Source organism: Doryrhamphus excisus, linkage group LG1 (assembly GCF_037039965.1).
Source record: "Doryrhamphus excisus strain RoL-2023G ecotype Guam linkage group LG1, RoL_Dexc_Guam_v1.1, whole genome shotgun sequence".
Classification (NCBI taxonomy): Eukaryota; Metazoa; Chordata; class Actinopteri; order Syngnathiformes; family Syngnathidae; genus Doryrhamphus; species Doryrhamphus excisus.
In genome coordinates, this window is record NC_136357.1 from 27,142,661 (window position 1) to 27,162,935 (window position 20,275).

Genomic DNA, 20,275 nt, shown 5'->3' on the forward strand with positions numbered 1-20,275 from the left:
AATGTTAAAAGAAAAAAATGTAGTAGTGTAAAGTTGAAATATTTAAGAAAAATCACGTTTTTTAAGTCATAATATTAACTAACAAAACAACAAATAAAGTTGTAATGTTAAAACAACAAATAAAGTTGTAATGTTAAAAGAAAAAAATTAGTAGTGCAAATTGAAATATTTAAGAAAAAACACGTTTTTAAAGTCATAATATTAACTAACGAAACAACAAATAAAGTTGTAATGTTAAAAGAAAAAAAATGTAGTAGTGTAAAGTTGAAATATTTAAGAAAAAACACGTTTTTAAAGTCATAATATTAACTAACAAAACAAGAAATAAAGTTGTAATGTTAAAAGAAAAAAATGTAGTAGTGCAAATTGAAATATTTAAGAAAAAACACGTTTTTAAAGTCATAATATTAACTAACAAAACAACAAATAAAGTTGTAATGTTAAAAGAAAAAAATTTAGTAGTGTAAAGTTGAAATATTTAAGAAAAATCACGTTTTTTAAGTCATAATATTAACTAACAAAACAACAAATAAAGTTGTAATGTTAAAAGACAAAAAATAACTTATTCTAAGATCAAAAAAGTCAAAAGAAGCAAAAAAATGTACCACTTCCACACTAAATGAGAGGATAACTTTTTGCACTCGATCTCATGTCATGCAATGTTCGTCTTAGCTAATGTAGGGGGAGTACACCCTGGACTGGTCGCCAGCCAATCACAGGGCACATATAGACAAACAACCATTCACACTCACATTCATACCTATGGACAATTTGGAGTCGCTAATTAACCTAGCATGTTTTTTTTGGAATGTGGGAGGAAAACCGGAGTACCCGGAAAATAAACCCCACGCATGCACGGTGGAGAACATGCAAACTCCACACAGAGATAGCCCGAGGATGGAATTGAACCCTGGTCTTCTGAGCTGTGAGGTCTGCGTGCTAACCACTCGACCGCTGTGTCACCTCAGAAAAAATTATAATCAATACAAAAAATTCTATAAAAATATAATAAAATAATAAAAAAATATATAAGTAAATAATAGTAACATTATGAAAATAAAATTTACCATGATTATTTTTAAAATAAATATTTCAGAAATATTTTGGAAAAAAAAAATAGCAAAACCGCTAACCACTAGACCGCAGGGCAACTAAAATGCAACACTGCCACCAGTGTAAAGAAAGGCGCAAAAGGGGTGGCGGACATGCCACGCCCCCCCCCCACCCCTCACCCCACCCCCAGGGAGCAGCAGTCATCATGCTGTTGTTCCGCTGTTTCCATGGCAACGTCGCCGAGGTGCGGCCGATAACATAGAGTCTACGAGGTGGGGGGAGGGTTTCGGAAGGAGAAGAAGCAGGTGGTGGGTGGAGAAAAGAGGGAGTACAGTCGGATGGCGGATGTTGGAGGGTCGGGGGGGGTCGGATCGTGGGTGTGTGTGTGTGGGGGGGGGGGGGTGCTGTTGTTTAAATATCGGGAATCCAACGAGACCAAAACACTCTCGCTCTTGAGCTGGTGGAAGAAAAAAAAGGGAGACGCAGTGTGGATTCGTTCCTTCATCCGCCGTGCCCACGCTCACCTGCTGCTTGACGCAGTACGGCGAACGCTAGACGTGGATACTCGCAGTACATGAATACCTCAACACACACACACACACACACACATTCTGTTCACCAGCCAGTTAAGGTTACTTCAAGGTTACAGTAAAAAACATGCTTCACAAGCATTTTGCACACACGTCCGCAGTAGGAAACGTTCCTTTATTTCCTTTACTTCCTTTACTTCCTTCACTTCCTAGACATTTGATGGCCGTTCTGGAACATTCCTTTCTTTACTCCCGAGCTGGAAATAAGGCAGGAGCAGCATAAAGCCTAAGAACGTCCAGCATGCTGAATTTTCATGAAGGTTGTAAAAAAAAAAAATACCCTTCATATACAAGTACAAGTACTGTAGTACATATGTGTCCTGATAAAATATCATTTAACAATACAATTTAAAAAATATTTTCCCCGAAAAAAAAAAAAATGTGTACATATACACATATATAAATGTGTGTGTGTATATATATGTATATGTATGTATAAGTCATTCATTCATTCATTTTCTATAATATTATATATATTATATATACATTTTTTTTAAAGATAATGTAATGTTTCATATATATATATACAATAAGTTAATATGAGCTAGCTAACAACGGACGTCATCGAAAATATTCATTCATTCATTTTCTATAATATTATATGTTATATATATACATTTTTTTAAAGATAATGTAATGTTTCATATATATATACAATAAGTTAATATGAGCTAGCTAACAACGGACGTCATCGAAAATATTCATTCATTCATTTTCTATAATATTATATATTATATATATACATTTTTTTAAAGATAATGTAATGTTTCATATATATATATAATAAGTTAATATGAGCTAGCTAACAACGGACGTCATCGAAAATATTCATTCATTCATTTTCTATAATATTATATATTATATATATACATTTTTTTAAAGATAATGTAATGTTTCATATATATATATACAATAAGTTAATATGAGCTAGCTAACAACGGACGTCATCGAAAATATTCATTCATTCATTCATTTTCTATAATATTATATATTATATATATACATTTTTTTTAAAGATAATGTAATGTTTCATATATATATATACAATAAGTTAATATGAGCTAGCTAACAACGGACGTCATCGAAAATATTCATTCATTCATTTTCTATAATATTATATATTATATATATAAATTTTTTTAAAGATAATGTAATGTTTCATATATATATACAATAAGTTAATATGAGCTAGCTAACAACGGACGTCATCGAAAATATTCATTCATTTTCTATAATATTATATATTATATATATACATTTTTTTAAAGATAATGTAATGTTTCATATATATATATATATATACAATAAGTTAATATGAGCTAGCTAACAACGGACGTCATCGAAAATATTCATTCATTCATTTTCTACCGCTTATCCTCACAAGGGTCACGAGGGTTGCTGGATCCAATCCCAGCCGTCTTCGGGCGAGCCATTCTAAGATCAAAAAAGTCAAAAGAAGCAAAAAAAAAAAATGTACCACTTCCACACTAAACAAGAGGATAACCTTTTGCACTCGATCTCATGTCATGTCAATGTTCGTCTTAGCTAATGTAGGGGGGTGGGGGGGGGGTACACCCTGGACTGGTGGCCAGCCAATCACAGTGCACATATATAGACAAACAACCATTCACACTCACATTCATACCTATGGATAATTTGGAGTCGCTAATTAACCTAGCATGTTTTTTTTTTTTGGAATGTGGGAGGAAACCGGAGAAAAGAAGACGCGGGCGGCCATATTGTATGCTAAACCTGGATATGTGTGTTTTGCCGCCATGTTGTTTCACGTGAACTGAAACAGACTCCAACCACGGCGGACGCTAAGTCAGGTTCTTCTCTACAGTATTTCAGTATTATAGTATAGGAGGTAAACGTAATGTAATCACAGTAGCCGCTTTTATTGCAAATGTTTGTTTTGTTTCTCAAAATATTATGACTTTAATCGCATGAGTTTTGTGTCAAAAGGAGACATTTTTTTTTTTTACGGAGGCTGCTTAAAAGCTTTTTTCACAGGACGTTTTGAGCGAAGAAAGCGTGGAAAAGAAGTCATCAAACTGCGTACGCGTGAAGCGCTTTTCATGACATCGCTTGTGTGTGTGTGTGTGTATTTGTGTGTGTGTTTTGCGCGAGGCAACATCTGAAGCGGCGGTGATGGTACCTGCTTTTATCGGTGCAGCAGCTGATGGGAAATCATTAGAAATCCTGGCAAATGGCCAGTACGTGGTAACCACGGCAACCGCACTGCTCCATCCATCCATCCATCCATCCATCCATCCATCTTGGCTGCGGCGATGTCGGAGAAATGGCTCGCTTTCAAAAAAAAAAAAACCCTCCACTCTCTTTGATTGGCATCAGGCACGCATGAATAAGCAATGATCAACAACAATCTGGCCGCAAATCAAAAAGTCTTCACTCAGGTGTCGCTGTGGTTTTGCAGGGATTTATTTGGATATTATACATGCGTAAATATGGCAAATATGATGGTTTTTTTTAAAGTATTACACGCGTATCTGGACGCCAACATAAGCATTTACTCGTAGCTTGGACTGGAGACATAAGGAAATTGGTATTGGTGGCTATCATGGGTCACTGACTCACGGTCGGTCGATGAAGACTCGAGTTTCACTGACTCACTATTGCTTGATAAAGACTCAAAATTCACAGATTCACGGTTTCTCAATAAAGACTCGAGTTTCACTGACTCACGGTTGCTCGATGAAGACTCGAGTTTCACTGACTCACTGTTGCTCGATATAGACTCGAGTTTCACTGACTCACGGTCGGTCGATGAAGACTCGAGTTTCACTGACTCACGGTTGGTCGATGAAGACTCGAGTTTCACTGACTCACTATTGCTTGATAAAGACTCAAAATTCACAGATTCACGGTTTCTCAATAAAGACTCGAGTTTCACTGACTCACTGTTGCTCGACATAGACTCGAGTTTCACTGACTCATGCTTTCTCGACATAGACTCGAGTTTCACTGACTCACAGTTGCTTGAGAAAAACTCAAGATTCACCGACTCACGGTTTCTCAACAAGGACTCGAGTTTCACTGACTCACGGGTGCTCGACAAAGATTTGAGTTTCCCAGACTCATGGGTGGATGAAGACTCGAGTTTCACTGACTCACGGTCGGTCGATGAAGACTCGAGTTTCACTGACTCACTGTTGCTCGATATAGACTCGAGTTTCACTGACTCACTGTTGCTTGATAAAGACTCGAGTTTCACTGACTCACTGTTGCTCGATATAGACTCAAGTTTCACTGACTCACGGTTGGTCGATGAAAACTCGAGTTTCACTGACTCATGGTTGCTTGATAAAGACTCGAGTTTCACTGACTCACAGTTGCTCGATATAGACTCGAGTTTCACTGACTCACTGTTGCTTGAGAAAAACTCAAGATTCACAGACTCACGGTTTCTCAACAAGGACTCGAGTTTCACTGAGTCACGGGTGCTCGACAAAGATTTGAGTTTCCCAGACTCATGGGTGGATGAAGACTCGAGTTTCACTGACTTACGGTTGCTTGATAAAGACTCGAGTTTCACTGACTCACTGTTGCTCGATATAGACTCGAGTTTCACTGACTCATGGTTGGTCGATGAAGACTCGAGTTTCACTGACTCACTGTTGCTTGATGAGGACTCGAGTTTCACTGACTCACGGTTAGTCGATGAAGACTCGAGTTTCACTGACTCACGGGTGCTCGACTAAGATTTGAGTTTCCCAGACTCATGGGTTGATGAAGACTCAAGTTTCACTGACTCACGGTTTCTCAATATAGACTCGAGTTTCACTGACTCACGGTTTCTCAACAAGGACTCGAGTTTCACTGAGTCACGGTTGTTCCATATAGACTCAAGTTTCACTGACTCACGGTTGCTTGATAAAGACTCAAAATTCACAGACTCACGGTTTCTCAATAAAGACTCGAGTTTCACTGACTCACGGTTGCTTGATAAAGACTCAAGAGTCACCGACTCACTGTTGGTCGATCAAGACTCGAGTTTCACTGACCCACTGTTGCTTGATAAAGACTCGAGTTTCACTGACTCACGGGTTGCTCGATAAAGACTCGAGTTTCACTGACTCACGGGTGCTCGACTAAGATTTGAGTTTCACTGACTCATGGATTGATGAAGACTCGAGATTCACCGACTCACAGTTTTCTTAAGAAAGACTCGAGTTTCACTGAAAACCCGTTGCTCTGGTGCTTGCCTTGCAAATCAATACTGACCCCTTGTGGCCAATGTAGAGTACTACAGTTGCAATTTGACTTGTCTTCTTGGTGGAAGCATGCATATCTTTCTTCTAACAATAGGCCATATTAAACCACAAAACTGTTGTATCCCATCATTGGTGACCAATGACGGTACCCCATCCCTCACCCAAAGTCAGCCATGTTTGTTTTCCTAAGCTGGTCCCCTGGTTCCTTATTTCATGCAGCGTCGTACTTCACTCGCTTCTCCTGTCTTGCAAATGAAGTGCAAGACGCTTTCAATACATTATCATGTTGTCAGTACTCCTCTGAGACTAAAAGCTTTTCTGCGGTGGAGACGCAAACAAAAACAATTTAAAGATGTCTCTTACAATCAAGGTCAGTGCGGCTTTGCCTAGATGTGCTGTGGCAAATATGATGTTTTGATGCCAGCCAATCACAGGGCACATATAGACAAACAACCATTCACACTCACATTCATACCTATGGACAATTTGGAGTCGCTAATTAACCTAGCATGTTTTTTTTTTTTTTTTGGAATGTGGGAGGAAAACCCGGCTTTCTAAATATGATTCACAGACTCACGGTTTCTCAACAAAGACTCGAGTTTCACTGACTCACGGGTGCTCGACAAAGAGTTGAGTTTTCCCAGACCCATGGGTTGATGAAGACTCGAGTTTCACTGACTCACGGTTGGTCGATGAAGACTCGAGTTTCACTGACTCACTGTTGCTTGATGAAGACTCGAGATTCACCGACTCACGGTTTCTCAACAAAGACTCGAGTTTCACTGACTCACGAGTGCTCGACAAAGATTTGAGTTTCCCAGACTCATGGGTTGATGAAGACTCGAGTTTCACTGACTCACGGTTGCTTGATGAAGACTCGAGTTTCACTGACTCACGGTTGCTTGATGAAGACTCGAGTTTCACTGACTCACTGTTGCTTGATAAAGACTCGAGATTCACCGACTCACGGTTTCTCAACAAAGACTCGAGTTTCACTGACTCACGGGTGCTCGACAAAGATTTGAGTTTCCCAGACTCATGGGTTGATGAAGACTCGAGTTTCACTGACTCACGGTTGCTTGATGAAGACTCGAGTTTCACTGACTCACGGTTGCTTGATGAAGACTCGAGTTTCACTGACTCACTGTTGCTTGATAAAGACTCGAGATTCACCGACTCACGGTTTCTCAACAAAGACTCGAGTTTCACTGACTCACAAGTGCTCGACAAAGATTTGAGTTTCCCAGACTCATGGGTTGATGAAGACTCGAGTTTCACTGACTCATGGTTGGTCGACGAAGACTCGAGTTTCACTGACTCACTGTTGCTTGATAAAGACTCAAGATTCACCGACTCACGGTTTCTCAACAAAGACTCGAGTTTCACTGACTCACGGGTGCTCGACAAAGATTTGAGTTTCCCAGACTCATGGGTTGATGAAGACTCGAGTTTCACTGACTCACGGTTGCTTGATGAAGACTCGAGTTTCACTGACTCACGGTTGCTTGATGAAGACTCGAGTTTCACTGACTCACTGTTGCTTGATAAAGACTCGAGATTCACCGACTCACGGTTTCTCAACAAAGACTCGAGTTTCACTGACTCACAAGTGCTCGACAAAGATTTGAGTTTCCCAGACTCATGGGTTGATGAAGACTCGAGTTTCACTGACTCATGGTTGGTCGACGAAGACTCGAGTTTCACTGACTCACTGTTGCTTGATAAAGACTCAAGATTCACCGACTCACGGTTTCTCAACAAAGACTCGAGTTTCACTGACTCACGGGTGCTCGACAAAGATTTGAGTTTCCCAGACTCATGGGTTGATGAAGACTCGAGTTTCACTGACTCGCAGTTGGTCGAGGAAGACTCGAGTTTCACTGACTCATGGTTGCTCGATATAGACTCGAGTTTCACTGAATCACAGTTGCTCGATATAGACTCGAGTTTCACTGACTCACTGTTGCTTGATAAAGACTCAAGATTCACAGACTCACGGTTTCTCAACAAAGACTCGAGTTTCACTGACTCACGAGTGCTCGACAAAGAGTTGAGTTTTCCCAGACTCATGGGTTGATGAAGACTCGAGTTTCACTGACTCACGGTTGCTCGATATAGACTCGAGTTTCACTGACTCACGGTTGGTCGATGAAGACTCGAGTTTCACTGACTCACTGTTGCTTGATGAAGACTCGAGATTCACCGACTCACGGTTTCTCAACAAAGACTCGAGTTTCACTGACTCACGAGTGCTCGACAAAGATTTGAGTTTCCCAGACTCATGGGTTGATGAAGACTCGAGTTTCACTGACTCGCAGTTGGTCGAGGAAGACTCGAGTTTCACTGACTCATGGTTGCTCGATATAGACTCGAGTTTCACTGAATCACAGTTGCTCGATATAGACTCGAGTTTCACTGACTCACTGTTGCTTGATAAAGACTAAAGATTCACAGACTCACGGTTTCTCAACAAAGACTCGAGTTTCACTGACTCACGAGTGCTCGACAAAGAGTTGAGTTTTCCCAGACCCATGGGTTGATGAAGACTCGAGTTTCACTGACTCACGGTTGCTTGATGAAGACTCGAGTTTCACTGACTCACGGTTGCTTGATGAAGACTCGAGTTTCACTGACTCACTGTTGCTTGATAAAGACTCAAGATTCACCGACTCACGGTTTCTCAACAAAGACTCGAGTTTCACAGACTCACAAGTACTCGACAAAGACTCAAGTTCCACCGACTCCCGAGTTGACACAGACTTGAGTTTTCACTGACTCACGGGAACAAGTTGAGTGTAGCGTCGTCTCCCACGACTTCCGGTGTAGTTTCCCACAACAAATATGGCTGTAGGGCGACGAGTCCGGTCACATGACAAAGGTAAGGCGGTGCAACATAATTGACAGCGCGCTGTAATTAATCCTCACAGTGTGTGAAATATGCAGATTTATGGTAATGTGGACATTGGCAGTGATGAATATGTTTACATATATTTTACATACTGAGCAGTTCAATGACAGTTTTCATCTGTCAAACTTCCACTCTTTTTTTTTTCGGAGCGTATTAAAATGAAACATTTCGTTATTTGCTGTTTGCCCGTTCAAGGATGGGGGGGGGGATGGATGGAAATCATAAAAATATGATGGATTTTTTTTTTCATGCTGAGAGAAGAAACAATAAATGTTGTCGAATGTCGGTGGTGTTTGCGGCAGCAAGGTTATGTTGCAGGGAAACCTTGTCAGAAAGGACTTTGGAAAAACTGAACTGAAAGGAATTGGACTCGTGTCACCTTGAAGTCAAAGTGCTTCTTCGGGTCTTGACACGGTGAAGCCTTTTCAAAAAGTCTGAAACTAAGTCTTTCAACAACAAAAAAAAACTAAAATAAAACTAAAATAAAAAATTAAATAAAACTAAAATAAAATAAATTATATTAGGAAAGCAGGAAGTGAACAAATGAAGAGTCATTATGTGCTATATATATATATATATTACTATATTGACAAGTACCCATGATGTCATTGTATATCACCTCGTACTTTGGTATGTGACAAAAATAAAATAAATTAAAACTAAAATAAAATAAATTATATTGGGAAAGCAGGAAGTGAACAAATGTAACAATTAATAAAAAAATAAAAATAAAAATAAAAATAAAAATAAAAATAAAAATTAAAATTAAAATTAAAATTAAAATTAAAATTAAAATTAAAATTAAAATTAAAATTAAAATTAAAATTAAAATTAAAATAAAAATAAAAATAAAAATAAAAATAAAAATAAAAATAAAAATAAAAATAAAAATAAAAATAAAAATAAAAATAAAAATAAAAATAAAAATAAAAATAAAATTCAATCCCACCCTCGGCCATCTCTGTGTGGAATTTGCATGTTCTCCCCGTGCATGCGTGGGTTTTCTCCGGGTACTCCGGTTTTCTCCCACATTCCAAAAACATGCTAGGTTAATTAGCGACTCCAAATTGTCCATAGGTATGAATGTGAGTGTGAATGGTTGTTTGTCTATATGTGCCCTGTGATTGGCTGGCCACCAGTCCAGTCCAGGGTGTATCCCGCCTCTCGCCCGAAGACAGCTGGAATAAGCTCCAGCACCCCCGCAACCCTTGTGAGGAAAATGAATGAACGAATAAAACTAAAATAAAACTAAAATAAAACTAAAATAAAACTAAAATAAAACTAAAATAAAATAAAACCAAAATAAAACTAAAATGATAAAATAAAATAAACTAAAACAGAATTAAATTAAATTAAATTAAATTAAATTAAATTAAATTAAATTAAATTAAATTAAATTAAATTAAATTAAATTAAATTAAATTAAATTAAATTAAATTAAATTAAATTAAATTAAATTAAATTAAATTAGCTGGGACAGCTGGGATAGGCTCCAGCATCCCTTGCAACCCTCATGAGGATCTCTTCCCATGCTGTTAACTACTCCCTTCGGAGAGCAGCACAAACTGGGTCTAACAAGGACAGAAAAACGCTGCATATCTGAGAGTGTGTAGTTTAAACTTGAAACTTTTGAGCGGTAGTTTTAAATAAATGGACATTGACGAGAACTGACTTGACTGACAGCAAAGCTGCGGAACTGTCATATAATAATAATACGTGTGTAATAATCCCAAGATGGTCCATATCGAGAGCAGAAGTCGGACTATGAGGGGGATTGTTGTTGACAAACTATCCTCCCAAATAAACAGACGAGGCTAAACGGACGAGACAAGACAGCCAAACACAACACGGAGGGAGATGCTAACCAAGACTGACATACAAGCTGATTGGCTCCATGGATAAACAAAAGGGAGCTGATGACATTTGCTTGTTTGTATTTTTTTTTTGTTATTTTAATCGAATGGCGGCAGTCATGCTTCCCGTGGGTCTGATCTAGCGTAACGCTAACATAAATCAGACTGTCAAATTAAATTGATCGGAATGCGTGAATTTCTCCGTCGGAAGAAGCGTCTTCTCTCATAGACACTTCTGGTGCTTGTGTGTCTCACCCAACATTACTCATTCCCTCGTGATCAGTGTAGAATGCTACATACGTAGCATCCATCACGTTTTTGAATGTGTCTTCTGAATGCCTTAAATTTATATTTTTGGTCATTTATACAATTTTATGCTTTTTGTAAAAAAATATTAGGGATTTTTTTTGTACAGAAAAAACGATATACCGATATTGTCCAGCTCTCAATTTCCGATACCGATATGTGTAGACACTTCTGGTGCTTGTGTGTCTCACCCAACATTACTCATTCCCTCGTGATCAGTGTAGAATGCTACATACGTAGCATTCATCACGTCTTTGAATGTGTCTTCTGAATGCCTTAAATTTATATTTTTGGTCATTTATACAATTTTATACTTCAAAATATTAGGGTTTTTTTTTGTGTGCAGAAAACCAATATACCGATATTGTCCAGCTCTCAATTTCCGATACTGATACCGATATGTGTAGACACTTCTGGTGCTTGTGTGTCTCAGCCAACATTACTCATTACCTTGTGTTGAGTGTCTACATACGTAGCATCCATCACGTTTTTGAATGTGTCTTCTGAATGCCTTAGATTTATATTTTTGGTCATTTATACAATTTTATGCTTTTAGTAAAAAAATATACTAGGGATTTTTTATTGCAGATTAATAAATAATTTATAATTGAATAAAAAAATAATAAATAATTTAATAAATAAATAATTTTATAATAAATAATTTTATAATAAATAATAAATGATTTAGTAATACTAAATAATTGTATAATAATGTTATAATAATAAATAATTTTATAATAATTTTATAATAACAAATAATTTTATAATAATTTTATAATAATTTTATAATAATTTTATAATAATTTTATAATAATTTCATAATAATAAATAATTTTATAATAATTTTATAATAATAAATAATTTTATAATAATTTTATAATAATTTTATAATAATAAATAATTATATAATAATTTTATAATACTTTTATAATAATTTTATAATAATTTTATAATACTTTTATAATAATTTTATAATAATTTTATAATAATTTTATAATAATGTTATAATAATTTTATAATAATAATAATTTGGCGTAGCGATACAATACAGATCACATGGATTAGTCCATTACGTTTTATAATAATTTTATAATAATTTTATAATAATTTTATAATAATTTTATAATAATAAATAATTATATAATAATTTTATAATAATTTTATAATACTTTTATAATAATTTTATAATAATTTTATAATAATTTTATAATAATTTTATAATAATTTTATAATAATGTTATAATAATTTTATAATAATAATAATTTGGCGTAGCGATACAATACAGATCACATGGATTAGTCCATTACGTTGAATACTGTACAAAAATGACACAATAGTGTTTTTTAATTTTCAACACCAATCCTACAAAAACTGGTACGGCTATATTCATAACGGAATTATTGTTGTGTGAGGATTGTGCGACCTTGGCATGACTCTCGACCTCCAGGAAGCTCATTGTTGTCGTTGATGCCGAATTTTGATTTTTTTTTTGATTTTGATATTTGTGTTTTGACGTATGATCCAATAAACCATGACATCAAAGTGGGCCCTGAATGCAGCATTCTTCCGTATCGATCCCCGCCGGTGCTTTCATATTCTTCCATTGGTTCTCAATTGGTTCTCACGCTCTTCTTCATGTGCTTTTGTCTCCAGGTTCTTCTCTCCGGGTTGATTGGCGTGGTTTCATGGAAGAGGCCGCTCTCGCTGGTGGTGAGTATCAGCTCAACGCCCTCGCACAAACCGATTCATAAGAGGGTTACAACATCATAACATGTTATGGAGGCTTCCTTTGTGTTCACATCAAGTCACAAAAGGCTGGGAATCAAACGCTTTTGTCCCCTGAATATCCTCAATAAGTTGCATTCAGGGTCGCGTGGTCCGAAAAGAAGTACCAAGAATTTCCCCTTTGTGTCTTTGGGGCGAGAGGCAGGGTACACCCCTGGACTGGTCGCCAGCCAATCACAGGGCACATATAGACAAACAACCATTCACACTCACATTCAGTCACTAATTAACCTAGCATGTTTTTTTTTTGGAATGTGGGAGGAAATCGGAGTACCCGGAGAAAACCCACGCATGCACGGTGGAGAACATGCAAACTGCACACAGAGATGGCCGAGGGCGGAATTGAACCCTGGTCTGCGCGATAAACACTCGACCGCCGTGCCGCCCTTCTTAGCAACATGGAGCACAAAATTGTAGTAAAATGCATTTATTCAGTCAATTATTATAATTCAAATATAATAAGCACAGAAGTGTCTCCTGTTAAACCCTGCTTAAGACGGAGGTGTTCCAAAGTGCGGCCCGGGGGCCATTTTATCTCACAAAGAAGGATTATGGAGTTGAAATATTGAATATTCACGCTCGCAATAAGAATGATCAGAATAGATTTAACCGCTTAGCATATTTAATCATTAAAATAATTAATAACAATTAATAATTAATTACATAATTAATCAATTCCATTTGAATGAGTAATGTTTTTTTTTTTTAATGTGGCTTTAGTCGGATCATGAAATACAACGAGAAGAGGAAGATTACCCTGGACTCTCGGCAAAATAAACGTACTGCCGCTTTAAAAATAATCAGCGAATTAAAAACGAAGCTCACGCCATGAAAACTAAAGGAGCTGTCCACTTATACATGGTCCCAAATATTCTGATTGTATTCGGTTTATTTGCTGAAACGGAAGGAATTGAACCTTTATATACACCTCATTCCCAAAGAAAAGTGTCAATCCGAATGAACATATAAACATAGCATATTTTGGTGCAAGTCTTAGAGTTCTTATGTTGTAAAGTGTGCTTATTTGTACCTATGTTGTTGTATGAAGGTTTTTTTTTGCCAGTACCCAGAATCGAACCTTTGTACACACCTCATTCCGAAAGAAATGAACATATAAACATAGCATATTTTGGTGCAAGTCTTAGAGTTCTTATGTTGTAAAGTGTGCTTATTTGTACCTATGTTGTTGTATGAGGGTTTTTTTTTGCTAGTATCCACGTATACATGAACCCAAATATTCCGATTACATTCGGTTTATTTGCTGAAACGTAAGGAATTGAACCTTATATCCCAAAAAAAAGTGTCAATCCGAATGAACATATAAACATAGCATATTTTGGTGCAAGTCTTTGAGTTCTTATATTGTAAAGTGTGCTTATTTGGACCTATGTTGTTGTATGAGGGGTTTTTTTGCCAGTACCCAGAATCGAACCTTTGTACACACCTCATTCCGAAAGAAATGAACATATAAACATAGCATATTTTGGTGCAAGTCTTAGAGTTCTTATGTTGTAAAGTGTGCTTATTTGTACCTATGTTGTTGTATGACAACATTTTATTTTTAGCCTTATGTATTATTTTAGCTGTTTGAAGATGAACTATATCAGCAAGTTTAAGTATTTGTGATTTTTAGAAATAAGGAGTTATTATGTTCTCTGTAGGCGGCATTATGAATTATCCTTACTGGCCTTTTTTTTTTTTTTGCAGTAAGGAAAGTCATTCGGAAAGAGTAAAAACTCCTCATTTAAACGTGTCTAGTGACTAATATTTTGAAAGGAAAGGATCTCGGTTTTTTATCTTCCTGGTATTTCAAGTGGAAATACAAAAAAAAAAGTGCAGTTCAGCTTCAATCCTCTCATCCAACTCTATTTCATGCTCTCTTAATGCCATAAATAATCTCATCTCATTTCTGCAGCTTTACCACATTGTCTTCAACACCCCCCCCCCGCCCACCGCCCCCCCCACATCTCTCGCTCTCTCTGCAGATTGCCTGTCTTGCTCTCTTTAGTTTTATCACCACCCCCTTACACGGATCCTTTCCCTTTGCATTTCTGCCTCCCTTCCCCCCCCCCCTTCCTTTAGTCTTTGTGTAACATCGGACCGGGGGAGTGATCTGATTGGTAGCAGCAGCTCTCGCCGATCAAACAAACATATCCCATCGTTTAAGTGGGTGCTGAGTAGAAAAATGGCCACACACGGCGTTGTTGCCGTGCACCGCTTTTTCGTCTCTCCCTCCCGAAAAAAAAAAGCATGACCAATTTTTTCTGGAAAGTATCTCCTTTAATGCAGCAATGTCCGTCGGCGTCCTTCCCGGGAATATCTGGCTTGCATTTTCACCATGTTGCCATGCAAATTCGCTGTCAGTCAAGTCAGATTGACAACGGCCGCTACTTTGATATCCCCAAATTCCCTCCATGTTATGTTTATATTTAAATTCCCTGCAGCATGTGCTGTAAACAATGCATAATAGCAGTGTAAAGGTGACTATAGGGGTGTTATTTCCTGCCATCGGGGCTCTAATAATGTGAGAATTTTTTTTTATATAAAATGTAAAAATCTTAATCTTAATCTTAATCTTAATCTTAATCTTAATCTTAATCTTATTTTTGCAATCTTAATGCTGATGCTAATGTTTATATAGTCTTAATGCTAATGCTAATTTTATGTTTATGTTTATGTTTATGTTTATGTTTATGTTTATGTTTATGTTTATATTTATGTTTATGTTTATGTTTATGTTTATGTTTATGTTTATGTTTATGTTTATGTTTATGTTTATGTTTATGTTTATGTTTATGTTTATGTTTATGTTTATGTTTATGTTTATGTTTATGTTTATGTTTGTTTATTTAATCTTAATGCTAATGCTAATCTTAATCTTAATGTTTATGTTTATGTTTATGTTTATGTTTATGTTTATGTTTATGTTTGTTTATTTAATCTTAATGCTAATGCTAATCTTAATCTTAATGTTAATTTTTATGTTAATGTTAATCATAATGTTAATTTGTATGTAATCTTAATGCTAATGCTAATGCTAATGCTAATGCTAATGCTAATGCTAATGCTAATGCTAATGCTAATGCTAATGCTAATGCTAATGCTAATGCTAATGATAATGCTAATGCTAATGCTAATGCTAATATTTATTGTATGTTAATCTTAATGTTAATGTTTAATTAATCTTAATGCTAATGCTAATGCTAATGCTAATGCTAATGCTAATGCTAATGCTAATGCTAATGCTAGTGCTAGTGCTAGTGCTAGTGTTTATTTTTATTTTTATTTTTATTTTTATTTTTATTTTTATTTTTATTTTTATTTTTATTTTTATTTTTATTTTTATTTTTATTTTTATTTAATTATTAATTAATTATTATTATTAATTTCAAACTCAACGTAAGTTAATTTCTCTTTTAAAACACAGTCATGGAAATACATAGATTTTAATAATTACGTACCTTTGACTGCCCTAAAAGCAACACATGCTAAGAAGTGATCTAATCGGCCTGGCTAAAAAAAAAAAAAAAAAAAAAATGTCGACCCTCAGTATTTATTTGTGGACGGCATTTAGCTTTGATTACGACGTCGCGACATTTTCACAGGCACCAGTCACAGCACCAGCATCTGTCTTCACTTAGACCTTTTATTTCTCTTGACATTTTCACAACTGACACCCACTTCAGTCACACTAATTACAAGGGAAGCAGGGTGTTGTCTATGCCAGTGGTGGGGGGGGAGGGGGCCCAGCGTCACCCCTTAATGACAAATATCTTAGACAGCTAAGCCTGTTAGCTTAATGCTAATTTGCAGTGAAGATTCATTCCACATATTATGTCCGGTTAGCATTTGCCATCAAATATTACAGATGGTCCAGAAATGAAATGCGGACAAAGTAATTATTTTCACGTAAAAGCAGCACAAACGTTACATTTTAAGTGCACACAATGCCGCACAAACGAAACATTTTTCATGAAAACAACCATTTTTGTGTTTTTTATGTCGTTATAGTTGAAATATTTGAGTTTTAACAAAACAACATTTGTGTCAAAGTGAGAGTCCTATTCATTTGTGCTGCGTTTGTGCAGTTAAAATGACCGTTTTTGTTTTTGAGTTATTGCAGATCACTTTATCAGTCAATCAAAATTCATTCGGCACTACTAACCACCCATTTGCTCCAAATTAAGCAAAACTTCCAATCGTTTGTGCTGCGTTTGTGCAGTTAAAATGACCGTTTTTGTTTTTGTGTTATTACAAATCATTTTATCAGTCAATCAAAATTCATTTGGCACTACAACCCCGGATTTGCTCCAAATTAAGCAAAACTTCCAATCGTTTGTGCTGCGTTTGTGCGGTTAAAATGACCGTTTTTGTTTTTGAGTTATTACAGATCATTTCATCAGTCAATCAAAATTCATTCGGCACTACTACCCCGGATTTGCTCTAAATTAAGCAAAACTTCCAATCGTTTGTGCTGCGTTTGTGCAGTTAAAATGACCGTTTTTGTTTTTAAGTTATTACAGATCATTTTATCAGTCAATCAAATTTATTTCTGCACTACTACCCCCCAATTGCTCTAAATTAAGCAAAACTTCTGATCGTTTGTGCTGCGTTTGTGCAGTCAAAATGACCGTTTTTTGTTTTTAAGTTATTACAGATCATTTCATCAGTCAATCAAAATTCATCCGGCACTACTACTTCGGATTTGCTCCAAATTAAGCAAAACTTCCGATCGTTTGTGCTGCGTTTGTGCAGTTAAAATGACCGTTTTTGTTTTTGTGTTATTACAAATCATTTCATCAGTCAATCAAAATTCATTCGGCACTACTACCCCGGATTTGCTCTAAATTAAGCAAAACTTCCAATCGTTTGTGCTGCGTTTGTGCAGTTAAAATGACCGTTTTTGTTTTTAAGTTATTACAGATCATTTCATCAGTCAATCAAAATTCATCCGGCACTACTACTTCGGATTTGCTCCAAATTAAGCAAAACTTCCGATCGTTTGTGCTGCGTTTGTGCAGTTAAAATGATCGTTTTTGTTTTTAAGTTATTACAAATCATTTCATCAGTCAATCAAAATTCATTCGGCACTACTACCCTGCATTTTCTCTAAATTAAGCAAAACTTCCGATCGTTTGTGCTGCGTTTGTGCAGTTAAAATGACTGTTTTTGTTTTTAAGTTATTACAGATCATTTCATCAGTCAATCAAAATTCATTCGGCACTACTACCCCCCATTTGATCCAAATTAAGCAAAACTTCAAATCGTTTGTGCTGCGTTTGTGCAGTTAAAATGACCGTTTTTGTTTTTGTGTTATTACAGATCATTTTATCAGTCAATTAAATTTAATTCGGCACGACGACCCCCCCATTTGCTCTAAATTAAACAAAACTTCCAATCGTTTGTGCTGCGTTTGTGCTATTATGTGCCACTAAAATTAGCGTTTGTGCTGCTTCTGGTTTTGAGTTATGATGATTCTATAGGTTCACCCAGCTTCCCCGTTTACTCCAAATGAAACCAAAATAGTCCAATTTATTTGTGCTGCGTTTGTGCTGTTTTGCGGAATTAAAATTAGCGTTTGTGCTACTTCTGGTTTTGAGTTATGACAGATGATTTCATCGGTTCACCCAACCTCCCCGTTTACTCCAAATGAAACCAAAATAATCCCTTTGTGCTGCTTTCATCTTGTTTTTTTTTTTTTTGTTGGGAGCTGATATTTACCTGAAACTTACCGATGTTCTACTGCTTATTCCTACTCAATGGAAAAAGATAGAAAAAAAATTCTTTTTTCTGATGAAAGACGGGAGTCTAATCTTTCTTTTGGTGCGTTCAATGTTCATGTAGACGTAGAACACAATATTCTGTGTGCCTTGAAAATGTACTTTTTTTTTTCTCATCGGCTTCTGAAGACCACTAATGAATAGAGAATGAAGTAATGAAGTATAGAATGAAATATAAACACAGAGATGTTTACATATTGAATGTTAGTGAATGCAATTATTACAGCCGTTTTTTCTTCAGAAACTAATTGAAAAAAAAACCGAGTCAAGTCATATAATGAATATAATTATGCAAATCCCTGACCAAAAAAAAAAAAAGACAAAGAATCTCAATGGAAATTGCAAAACGCTTTTCAACCCCCAAAACAGGAAAAAAAAGAAAACACATGCTGCCAACAGGGTCGTCCTGAGAGTAAAATCCGCCGTAAAGGGAGATTCTGTAGCCGCTCTTCTACCTCGGTAAAATATGAAGAAAAATTAATGAATGAATATTTTCAATGACGTCCGTTGTTAGCTAGCTCATATTAACTTATTGTATATATATATAAAATAATATTATGATAAATTGTAATTTTTGGAAAATTAGGTTGGAGATAAAGTTGGAATATTATGTGAATAAAATGAAAATAATTTAGGAATAAATTTATAATATAAAAAAATGAAATAAAAAAATTATTTCAGAAGAACGTGAAATATTTGCAAACAATTTGGGCTAAAATAACTCCAGTTCCCATAATGTAAGTTTGATCAAGTGTAGAATATATTTTATTTTATTTTATTTTATTTTATTTTATTTTATTTTATTTTATTTTATTTTATTTTATTTTATTTTATTTTATTTTATTTTATTTTATTTTATTTTATTTTATTTTATTTTAGTTTTATTTTAGTTTTATTCATTCATTCATTTTCTACCGCTTTTCTTCACGAGGGTCGCGGGGGGTGCTGGAGCTCAACTGTCTTCGGGTGAGAGGCGGGATACACCCTGGACTGGTGGCCAGCCAATCACAGGGCACATATAGACAAACAACCATTCACACTCACATTCATACCTATGGACAATTTGGAGTTGCTAATTAACCTAGCATGTTTTTTTTTTGGAATGTGGGAGGAAACCGGAGTACCCACGCATGCACAGGGAGAACATGCAAACTCGAGGGTGGAATTGAACCCTGGTCTCCTAGCTGTGAGGTCTGCGCGCTAACCACTCATTCGCCGTGCCGCCCCAGAAAAAAACTAAAATAAATAAAAAAAATTTAAATAAAAATATAATAAAATAATTAAAAAATATAAATAAATAATAGTAACATTATGAAAATAAAATTTACCATGATTATTTAAAAAAAAATATTTCAGAAATATTTGAGAAAAAAATTGCAAAATTGGCGAAAAAAAAGAGTTCAGGTTTAAAATGTCTCACTATGTGTTGCTTTATAAAATATCATGTATATTAAAATATGATTTTGTTTATTTTGCCGTGATAGCAAATTGATATATTTATCCAAGCTGTACACTGACTACTTTACATTGTATTCAAGTTTCCATTTCTTCAATGTTGTCCCATAAAAGTACATAATAAAACATATGTACTGTAGAATCATAAAAGCTCAGGTTTTCACTGGAGGTGTTTAATAATGGACACGCTTTGTGTTCCATTGTCAGCCCTACGAGCGCTCTTGCGGTCACTTGTCAGAAAGCCGGGATGTAATTGTGGTTTGCACACAATCATATCAGCCGTATTTCACGGCTGAATGAGTTGACTAG

At 35.8% G+C, this 20,275-nt stretch overlaps 1 protein-coding gene across 2 annotated transcripts in view; it reads left to right on the plus strand.

Annotated features, from left to right (window-relative positions):
* The window catches only part of fam189a1 (family with sequence similarity 189 member A1), a 70,000-nt gene that overhangs the window by 19,157 nt on the left and 30,568 nt on the right, over positions 1–20,275 (plus strand). For both annotated transcript variants that reach the window (XM_078792958.1, XM_078792961.1), the window contains exon 2: positions 12,600–12,656. In XM_078792958.1, the coding sequence (XP_078649084.1) occupies positions 12,600–12,656 (57 nt within the window). The remainder of the gene's footprint in view (positions 1–12,599; positions 12,657–20,275) is intronic.